Source organism: Anomalospiza imberbis, chromosome 6 (genome assembly GCF_031753505.1).
Source record: "Anomalospiza imberbis isolate Cuckoo-Finch-1a 21T00152 chromosome 6, ASM3175350v1, whole genome shotgun sequence".
NCBI classification, from domain to species: Eukaryota; Metazoa; Chordata; class Aves; order Passeriformes; family Viduidae; genus Anomalospiza; species Anomalospiza imberbis.
The window spans coordinates 37426267-37437325 of record NC_089686.1 but is presented as its reverse complement, the minus strand read 5'-3'; the positions used below and the strand labels follow the sequence as shown (position 1 = coordinate 37437325).

General features: G+C 42.5%; 1 protein-coding gene across 2 annotated transcripts in view; it reads right to left on the bottom strand.

The window, feature by feature from the left end:
* Positions 1-484: 484 nt before the first annotated feature.
* The window catches only part of RPAP1 (RNA polymerase II associated protein 1), a 35862-nt gene continuing 25287 nt past the window's right edge, over positions 485-11059 (bottom strand). For both annotated transcript variants that reach the window (XM_068193478.1, XM_068193479.1), the window contains 8 exons: positions 10714-10823; positions 8665-8860; positions 7637-7786; positions 7052-7194; positions 5068-5872; positions 4135-4311; positions 3401-3457; positions 485-2646 (listed from right to left, as the gene is read on the bottom strand). In XM_068193478.1, the coding sequence (XP_068049579.1) occupies positions 2491-2646; positions 3401-3457; positions 4135-4311; positions 5068-5872; positions 7052-7194; positions 7637-7786; positions 8665-8860; positions 10714-10823 (1794 nt within the window). In that variant the 3' untranslated portion in view covers positions 485-2490. The remainder of the gene's footprint in view (positions 2647-3400; positions 3458-4134; positions 4312-5067; positions 5873-7051; positions 7195-7636; positions 7787-8664; positions 8861-10713; positions 10824-11059) is intronic.

The following is an 11059-nucleotide window of genomic DNA, read 5'->3' as shown; positions in this document are numbered from 1 at the left end:
CATTTAAACTAGATAAAACAATGCCCTCTAGTGTTCTGTTGCCAAAAGCCTTAAAAAATTCATGTACCATCTCAGGTGACAGTCAACATTTCAAAAGCTTACAGCTCATAAGCAGCATCCTTGGAATTTTCTGTGTATCACTGTGGCCTGCAGAACTATTTGGGATCAATTATTTTCCTTCTCTCCACTGCTGATACTTGCATCATAATTTCAAATACCATCTGTGGACAGTCCTCCCACCTGGGGCACGTGTCAAATCACATCATACCACTCTGCACCTTCCCCAAGTACACACAAAATTTGGTACACTGTGTTACTGACCCATCACACAGGCAGGATGGAATTTTTGGCTTGAGAAGCTTTCTTACAGAGTTCCAAAGTTTAGTAGAATTCTTTAAGGCAGCAGCTGTCCTAAGATATTGATAAACTGCAAACAGAACTATCCAAATTCAAGAAAGACTCAAGCAATGTATTCTCATAGATAACAAAAACTCCTGCAGAGCTATCAAAATATTTATTTACATCCTGTACACATTACAAAATTTAACTTTGCATCCCACAAAGGACTGGAAGAGATTTGATAACTGAAGGTCTGAAAAGCAAAAGGTAAAGTCCTTGATGAAGGCTGCTCTTAAATGGGAAGCTAGGAGTCCTTCAATTTTACCACCCATTGCTCTGAAAGACAACTGCTGGGCTCTCACCCTCTAGACAGATTAAAATTTGAATGACTTTGATTAAACTTTTAATCACATCAAATACTTAAAAAATATTCAACAACAATAAAAAAATTCTGTTAGACCACTGTGATTTTGTTAATTTACATGACATTGATCTGCTGCAGATAGAAACCACAGATCAAAAGGAAGGCCAAAAAAAAAAAAAAAAAGAGATTGGAAAGAAACACCAGTTCTGTCCATTTCCTACCTGAAATACAGGGGAACAAAGATGAAACTGGCTATTTTCTGGCAACTTAAGGAAGGGGACTGGTACACTTAGAAAACTGCCAACACAAAGACAGCATCAGTCACAAATGCCCTAAGCCCTATGTGATTATGCAGGCATTTGAGGGGGCAGCAAGACGACTGTCAGGTGAAAGAAGGATGCTGCTGTAATATGTTGGACACAAGGTCTTTTCTTTTCCAAACTCAATGATATTTTGATTCTACTAAGTTGGAATTTGTTTCTTGTACGAACAAGTTCAGTCACACAAGCAGGCCTATTAACAGTGATCCTCATCCTCCTGGGACAGTCACTGGAGTAAGGTTAACACAGGCCTGTTTCTTCAGAGGGAAGCTAGCTTGGCCTCTTTGATATGTAGACAGAGGCTGAGCTCTTCAGACCAGGTATCACCCTGCACCTTCCAGAGGAATTTATTCACAAGAACAAAACATCAGAAATCTCTTTAAAAAGTTTTGTTCATAAAAGTTCTGCAAACAGAAGCCTGCCAGAGTGACCATGCAAAAATATAGAGAACACCCAGCGAGAGCATGCACCTAGAGGAAATTCTGGACTTGATGCGGCACTTGTAATAAGCCTTTTAGGGCTCTGCATTTGCAGCCCTTGTGTCTGAGGCTGCAATTCAGAATTTGGATGTAGAAGTGGGATCAAATTAGACATTTTTAAAATTAGGTTTGAGCTAGGAAACTCCACTCAAAATTTAAATTGCCTTCTTCTCAGAGGGCAACCAATACATATTCTAACTAAACAAGCAGATTTTTTTTTCCTCTAATGAGGGATGATTACTGCCAAGCATTCTGGCCTGCAAAGAAATTATTTTTGATCTTGTTATACATGTAATCAAATTAAGGGAGAAAAGAAAGCAGTTTAGAGACCATCCGAAAGACAGCCAAGGGAGGATGTTCGATGTTTGTACCACTGCACTAGGAACTCTTATTTCTTAGAGGTCTGACACAATACATCTGTGTTACTGAATGTATGCACAGAACACTATCTTGGAGAAACTGCTTGTATGTATATGTTAAAAAAAAACCCTCTTGGGATCAGATTCCTCCCTGTCACACTGTCATTCTGTTTGCAGGGAATAGTGTGAGAAAAGGACCATTCAAAATCCAAGGTACAAAAAAAGCAATGGAAGGATCTGGGGAAAACAGACATTATCTTGAGAACCCGGTTTCCAGCCTGAGTGAAAAAAACAGCTTTTCCAGGTCCTTCAGTTTATTCAACAGTCCAGTGCCTTTCAGATACATTCTCACCTCCTCTGGGAAGAAGCAGAACAACTTCAAGGAGAATGGAGGAAAATGCTCCAACATCCATCACAGAGAGGTCACACACATACATGCTCTCATATCTTGACAGCATGTATGTTCTGCAGGGCTGGAAGCATTCTACTAGCGCTTCACTAGGCAAAGATGTCAAGAGTGTCCAGGTAAAACACTAAAAACCATCTGAACTGAAAATAGTTTCATCAGTGAAGTATAAACTGAGCTTTTCCATTCTTCACCTTGGCCCTCTTCTTGCACAAGTGCTTTGCTATGAGTCTAGTGCTGGTGCATTCTCTGTAATTTCTTTCTGTGTCACTATCTGCAGGTACCTCAGTCGCATAGGAGGGAGCTGCTCATAAAGGTCAAATCCTAAAGGACTCTCTGCATTCACCAGTCTGTAGTACAGCAGGTGCTTTTTCAAGTTCTGAAAAATGAAACAGAAAGGTATCTAATTTTTTCCACCATCTCCAACACAACACAGCAAATCTGCAAATAGTACAATTCCATCATGCCCAAGATATTTAATTACATCATGTTCAATAGAAAAGCTATAAAAAGCAAGTTTCTTCCACCAAAATTCACTTTTTTTTGCATGAGAATTCCTCTTCTAAACACAACTCCAGTCTCCTCAACAGCCCCTCACAATGACTTCTTGCCAGAAACCCAAGTGAATTTTTGAGTGTGATCTAATAATTTACTCTGGACACAAATCACAGAGGGCCAAATGACCCAGCTCTGTGCCACAAAGGATAGATTTTGGGAAGCTCCTTGAAAAAAAAGAGGAAACCTTACATCTGTCCCGCTCTTTTCAGGGGAAGCATCCAACTAAGAGTTAAGAAAGATCACTGCTGGCCACCTATTCATAACTGTGCTACAATCATCCCCCTAATATCTCTAGCTATCCAGATATAATGCTGCTTGGTCAAGAGGCATGGAAATACAGTACAGGAGATTCATCTAGGTTCCAACAGGCTCAGTGTTTTGAGGTCAATTACTACAAGAACTAGTTAAGCGTATTTACAGACATTGCAGGCCAAAATCCTGCTGCAAATCTCCTCTCATTGTCAAATTAGCAACATAATTAAACACAAATTTCAAAGCCAAATATAAGCCTGTAGGAGTACCACATAAGGAAAACTTAATTCCCAGCAGCACAAGCTGAATCTTACAAATCCTACCTCATCCACCAACAGCCACGTCTTTCGCAGCATGCTTTTCCGAGCAGCATCTGTCTCCTGGGAACAAAACACATACTTTCCTTAATATGGTGCAGTAACACCTTTGCCCAGGGGCATACAGCACTCCAGGATGACTTGTTCATTATAGTGATGAGTAACTTGTTGCAGCAGAAAGTGCTTGAAATGTCTTATCACTTAAATCCTGCCTCTCTGTTCCTTTCCCTGATCTGAATCACAGCTGACTTTTGAACCTTCAGGTAGAATTGCAGATCAGAAGTGAAATCTTGTTAGTACAACTATTCACTGATAGAGCCCTGAAGGCCATGGGAGGGTTCTGCTTAGTTACTTAAGCAAAGTCAAAGAAAAGAGTACTTTGCACCTTAAGATTGCTAATGCAGAGGCCAAATCTATTACAAGCTCTCTCTGTCTGATCCCCATCCTTATTCCTTCTGCTTATTCTTCCCCCCACACCACAGAACACATAATCGCTGACCTCAAAGATTTAGGTAGGACTAGCTACCATTAATGCAAGTGCATTAGGGTATAATGAACAAAAGCTGCTGCCTTGTATGTGGATCCTCAAACAGCTGAAGAGTCCTCAACACATTTGCTTACAGCCTTTGTTTTCAAGTCCCAAAGGTCAGCGATTCATTGCAAGGCACACTAGACTTAAAGGGAGAGCAGATGCAAAACCCAAAGACAGTAGTCCTGAAGCTCTGCTATCCATTACCCACCTGTGTTGTGCATTCTTGGGAGAAAATAAAACTGTTCACATGGGCCACAGCCACCACATACAGAACAGGGCACCAGGTGTGGCGCAGTGCACCAGTGACCAGTGTTCGGAAGTAGAGTCGCAGGAGGTTCAGGTTATCCTCAGGAGGGGAAGTGTAGCGCTCAAGAGGCACAGGAAACTGCAACAAACCCATCCAGAGGCAACATCACAATTTTTGTCAGGGTCCAAGTGGTGAGAGGAAGTTCATGACTTCTAAAGTGCCCTTCCTTGTGCATACCCCCCTGTAACGCAATGTACCCCAGCGGCATGACCCCCATTTGCAGCAGAGCTGCTATGGCCCACCCAGACTGATGTGACGTGCCTTGACAGTGTTGTCAAGACCTTTTCAGCTTTATGGAGAGATGTTTTACTGGTCCTATCACTGCAGCAGATTTTTGGCACAGATAAGATGAGCACTTATAAAATAAGAAGACAGAGTATTTTTGACAACACTGCTAAATTCTCTCTTGCGCTCTGCTCAATCAAAGGAAACGCAGTCCTACACTTGACAGGCCAAATTTTCTTGCTGTTACTCAGCAGAGCACAACTCCAGTATAACTATATGTGGAAAGGTGGTTGAGAGGAAAAATGACTGTTTGCCTACACATGGGCAAGGAAAAAGTTCTCACCAAGGTGTGAAAACACTTATGTAAGGGAAAGATAATTGCTAGCAGAGCACAGGATGCGACCAGCCTTTCATACATGCAACATATAAATTATAAGGCTCTCAATGGTTAAACCAAGCATGGCCTGGGATAGTTTCCAGTGAAGACTGAGCAATTTCACAGCTCCTGCCCTCCACATATACACACAAATCAAGGTTAGAGAATCACATGCAAGAGCCCAGTAACACAGAAATACATAGTGACAGGCTATTACCATAAGCCGGGATTACCTGCTGTAATGGCACTCCCAGCGCCCGCAGGATATTTGTATGCTCCCCAAAAACAGAGAGACGCAGATGAACACTGAAACGCTTCTGTAGAGGTAGAAGAACAAAGACTCCAAAGAGTGGATCTCCAAAGGAGACGCCCTCAAATTGCTCCAGGAGACTTATATAGAGATCATGGAAGGATGCCAAACCCGGGAGAGGAGCATCCAAGTTCAGGGAGTCCTGGGCCTTGGGTTGGCAATACACAGAAAGAAGGGCAGCTGTGTAGCGGTGGATTGGTGCTTCTAGAAAGAGGTCACTGCCAGTGAGGAAGACACACATAAGCCGTGCAAGTTTGGCAGCAGTCGGGATGCTCTGAAGGATTTTAGAACGCCAGGTTTCCAACAACAAGACCCACTGCAGGTTCCAGGTCACGGTGTTGATGAGATCAAGTGGGAGAGAGTTCAGTATGGCCCCACGTGTCTCTGCATTAGTCACTTTGTTGTAGAGGCTGATAAGTGGAAAGAATGGCCAGTCTGAAGGCAGGATGGGCCCTCTGACCTCAGGGAGCAGCATTGACTGGATGAGGTAATTCTGCCCTTGGTAGGATGCCTGAGAACGCATAAGGGTGGGCTGCAAGTGGACAAAGTGGGAGAGGTAGCAGGAACGAATGGAAGGCAGATTCTGGTATGATTCTCTCAGCAGGGCACCGCGAGTAACCTTTGGAAGAAATGCTGCTGCAGAGCCAGGCTGTGTCAGTTTGGCACTGGTGCCCAGATGCAGAATATCAGAGAAGTCAGCTGCTTCTGGCCCACCAGCTTTCCCTTCACTGTAAGGTAAACACAACAGTTTAAGAAACAAACAAAAAAACCCTGAAATGCCAAAAAAAATAACACATCACATTAATTCATCTCTACAGTCTTCCTGGAACAGGAAGAGTAGTGTAGGCAGAGCACGCAACACTTTCTACATCATTGAGCTATTCTAATACAGAGGGCTTGTAAAGCCTCAGCTACTTTGGTATTTAGAGGGAATTCACAGAACCACATCTGGAGTCAGCAACACTGAGGTTGTGCCATGAAAACCCTCCACACAATGCCAGTCTAGTGTGGAGCCTGAAACTCCTTGTCCAGAGAGGCAGCCTACTTACCAACACAGACATTAGAGCGCTGAGATGAAATACTGCATATCAGATAAGGCCTACACAATCCAGTAAGACAATTCTCAAAACAGAAACTTTGCAGCTGGCAGTGGCAAGGTCAGGGGAGCCATACAGACTGACAGAAACTGTGCATGTGGAGGGTGTTTGTCAAATCCATATGCCACAATCTCAGACCAAAGACTCACCATTTTGTTGACCCAACAAAAAAACCAAAACACCACCACACAAACAAATCCACTAACAAATTTTCCTTCTTTCTGAAAAAACATAGTACTTCCTTGCAGCACTTTGGTTCAACCTCCTACAGGGATACACCATGGCTAATTTCAAACAGATTGAGATGAACAAGATAAACTGCTACCATCTTCTTGCCCAGATATGAGAGGATTCATATTTGAGATGCTCATGAGTTGTTCCAGTGTAAAGTGGAGGACATGGCATTTGTCAAACCAGCAAACTTGATTACTATGGGTTTGAGAAAAATTCATTGAGCTTTTAGGCTATGTCAAATTCTCATTTATTTTCCGTACTCTCAGGATGGAAGATGCTAGACCTTAGGGATAATCAGTTCTATCAGAATCACACAAGCCATATCACAGAGAAAATCAAAAGAAACTGGTCACATTTCACAACAGTGGTACATCAGAGAAAAATATGCAACCACCATGCTTGCCTGATTAGAAGGCTCCATGCCAGAAGAATATACCAGTGAGTGAGTAAAACATAACTACAGGCCCTGTTAAAGGCCAAAAATAATGACAAAATTGCAGAGCCAACACGTTTTTTCTATTTTCCCCATGTTTTCCCACGTACCAGACTAGAAAAAGGAAAAAGTGCAAAGCTTACGGAAGAAACTCTGGATTAAAGGCAAGATCCAGTAGGACCTCGTGAGCCAGATGCTCACTCCCTGGCAACAGACGGCTTAGCAATGCCATGGCAACACAGTGATGGAGTGAGGCATGCTGGGTGTAATCCGGACAAGTGCCTGCCTGTACAGGAAACAAAACCACAGATAAAAGCAGTTGTCAACAACACAATCAACAAGGACAGGAGGGTCAAACAACGCACAGATCTTGCTGCAAAGTGAAAGACTTAGGCAGACTGCAAGAGCTGTCAGCATTCATACCGAGAGGAATTTCTGCTTCCCCTGACTGCCTTAGATAGTCAGATTTTTTTTTAGCAACACAGTTGAAAACTTTGTTCTTACTTTATCCCTAAGAAAGGCAAAAATGTAATTTTTACATCCCAAGTATTTTGGAACTAAATCCCCACAACAGTAACTGGAAAGATGTTATTTGCTAATGGTTCATAAAAGTCAGCAGAAGAGTTGCCAGACCTAAGTCAGATACAAGAAAGAAGAAGGACATGAAGACCAGCTACCAGTGAAGTCAGTTCCTCGGGGGAAAGAAATGAAAGGACTAGTAATGATACCATTCTCTGAGCCAACGCTAACACAAAGTACTGCAGGTGATATTCATGGCGCAGGATCCACGCAGATGAGGGAGTCACAGAAGGAGGTCCACTCTGCCAGCTTTGATGCAGATAATCCTTCAAGCCTCTGAAGCCTAGCACAGAGCTGTACTATAAAGGAATCACAAGTGGAGACAAGTAATATAAAGATTTGCTTTGGAGGAAAGCAAAACACAGCCCCATCCAAGGCCCACCCCCTACCTCCTCTCACATGACAATTCCTGTTGGCTTCTCCAAAAGCCATATTTAAGAATAGCCTAATAAATATCTGCTTTTCTTCCTCAGGACTCACCTGCATCCATTATAACCATCCCCATCACAGATAACCAACAGTCACTGTCTTACAGTGTTCTGTAAGGCAGAAATCTGACCAGTGCTTAAAATGCTTTTCCCTCATCTGGCCAGATAGTTCCATTAGTAGCCAATCAGCTAATTCAACACAATGTCCCACAGGAAGGCTTTGAGAAACCTTATGCTACGTATTCCATCTTTCTAGGACATTTGCTCTTTAGAGTCTGAAATCTTCCATAACTCGCTCATTCTAAAATTCAGAACAAACCAAAGTAGGAAGGACCCTCATCAGTAGCACACATTCTCTTCTTCAATATTACCCCATTCTTCTTTGTTATATATGCTTCAACTGTGCTTTTCCTCCGCTGACACTCAAATTTTATATTTTGCTCAGCCAAACAACAGCTATTCAACTCTTCTCAACATTCTTTATAAATACATCCTTCCAGTTTTTTAGTGTCAGCTGAATATAGGAATTCAAAGACAAGATATTTTTCTGATCCTCATCCCATTTGTTCTGAAAGTCGGGCTGTTTCTCTCTATAATACTTTAATATTTTTTAAATAAAAATGCACAACAATTTGCTTTTAACAGTCCTTCTAACATCTCTTTTATGCCAGGGAAGATACAAATACTAACCTCTCTCACAAGGATATCAACATTCACCTAGAATTTACAGTGAAAAGGTTTATTCTCACCTTGCTGGTCAGGCCCTTATGAATGTGAGTGATGTTATTGATGAGAAATAAGAGGGCAGTGAGGAAGGGGAAAGGTGACTTAGAGCCAACCAGGCTCAAAGGAGGTTTGCCTCCAATGCAACTCAAAGATGCAATGCTGCTGACAGATTCTGGTGCCGGGGAACAGGACAGAGGGTTGCACAAAGCAGAACATGGCCTATGTGAAGAAATAAAGGGAGAGGGGTTAGGTCAAAAGCATTCACAGTGCTGAGGAATTATCTTGTTGAAATGTTGCTATCTATCTGAACTCTACCACACATTGCAGTAAAATGGAAGCCCTGAATACAGTGAAATACAGTGAAAGCCAAAAGCCAGTGTCTCAGCTGGTACACCAAGCACTACTGCCATACAAGCTAATGCCAGTGAGCTGTCAGGAACTCTTCAGCTAAATTGGTCATGATGAGCAGAAATACTGATGCAGTGACGCATCTCTGATGTCAAGTATTTAAAAGTGTTGGACCTTTGATTTAAAAAAATACGCCGTTCCCCACATACATATGCACACCAGGCTAATAAGGCTGCCCACCCACTCAAGACATTTCCATAATAAACTTGTAGACAAAACCAAAAAGCCAGATTATATCTAAAATTGACATTGCAAATATGCTGCCCTTTATGTACTAATGAAATGCATATTTTGAAACTATATTGTGAAAGAACGTCACTTTAATGTACATGGACACGACTGTGCAGACCACTCTTGGCGTGTGTGTTCTCTGCAGGTGAAACTACAAATTCCCACATCAGCAGAGCTTGCGGGCCCAGAGTAGATACATCATGTCTGTATAGGTAAGACCACCACAAGGAGGTGTGATCACAAGCAAACTGCTCAATGGTAATGGGGTAATAGGGCATACCCTGTCAAAGATCTGTATCATTACTCTACGGCAGAAAACTAATTGCTTAAATGCATCTTTCTACCACTAATATTACATGTAGGAGATACATAAACACATGTGGGGCTCACAAAGTACCCTGAATTCCTGGACTTAAACTGCCAAGAAAGTTTAGACAAAATTGTTAAAGTATTAGGGCAGAGATCAGCTGACTCTGGTTTTTACCAGCCAGTGTTAAGAACAGCTAGAATTCTTGTGGATGAGCTTTTATAGCCTGACCAAATACATTGTCTTCAGACCGCCAGGACAGGCAGAAAAGGATCTAATGAGTGCTCTTGTGTTGGAAGCTTCGGTGCCAAGAGCTTCAGAGCTCAGTTTCAGTCACAAAAGAACATGGACCAAACTGTTTGGTGGCCATTAAAACACCACTTGAAAACAAAAGTTTCAAGTGCCCTTTATATCAGATATTCTCAGAGGCGGATGGATGCCTCTCTGACTGCAAGTCAGGCCTTTTAGATTCCCCACTCCAGAAGATTAATCACAGCCGAGTAAGGAGGCTCCCTCTACAGCAGAAAGACAGAATATCTGCAGTGCTTAACTGTTCCCAGAGCCAGAGCTTATGTTATCCAAATGTCTGGAAGAACAGTTTGGTATCTGTTCTTACATTTCTCTGCAGGTGTTTTCAAAACCCTAATGAAGCTCTGTAGGAGCTTGAAGATTTGAATCTAGTTAAATTCTTTCATATAAGCAGCACCACACAGAGCACATGAACAGTACATGAACACTACACTCACCTCATCATGTAAGAGCGACTCAACTAATGCTACTTGTGCTATTTTTTTTAGACTAGTGAAACCAAAGAAGAATCAAAACCAAGAGTGACTAAAATAATCTGAAATTGATATGAAAAGCCCAGCTACATGGCAAAGCAGAGATGCAGCAGCACCAGTAGAAAAGGAGCTGCAAACCTCTGCAGCCATCATGCCTTTTCTGTGAGGGGTGAGAGGACAAAGCAGGGTGTAGACACAGCCCTACTGCACTTCCAATTCCCATGCCTGGGGCATATTACACAGGGAAAAGAGGAGAGAGGGGGGAGAGCTGTCACACAGTACAGTATAGAAATGGGGCTCCCTTAGCTTCTGACAACAGCATCTTAGCAGTGGAATGGTTTTACCTGAGCAAGTCCCACATGCTTTCTATGGCTGGCTGGCTGAGAAGGGGCTGCAGCACCTCCGATGTCAAACGTTCCAGTTCCTCTAAGCAGTCAACTGGATTAACTGATGGCTGTAGAAGACATGGAGAATGACAGGAAAAGAGAGTGAATGACCCTAGCATCCAGTGATAGCAAAAAGACAGACTGATTTATTTACTTCCTCTGTGTTTATTATCTTTTTGCCAGACCCCATCACCTACATAGTGGTACTGCTCTACGTGAGAGCTCGCATCACTGCTCATAGTGTGGAAGTTGAGAGCTGGCACCTCAAGGTGTTCTCACACTCAAGTATTAAAGTGCATCCCAG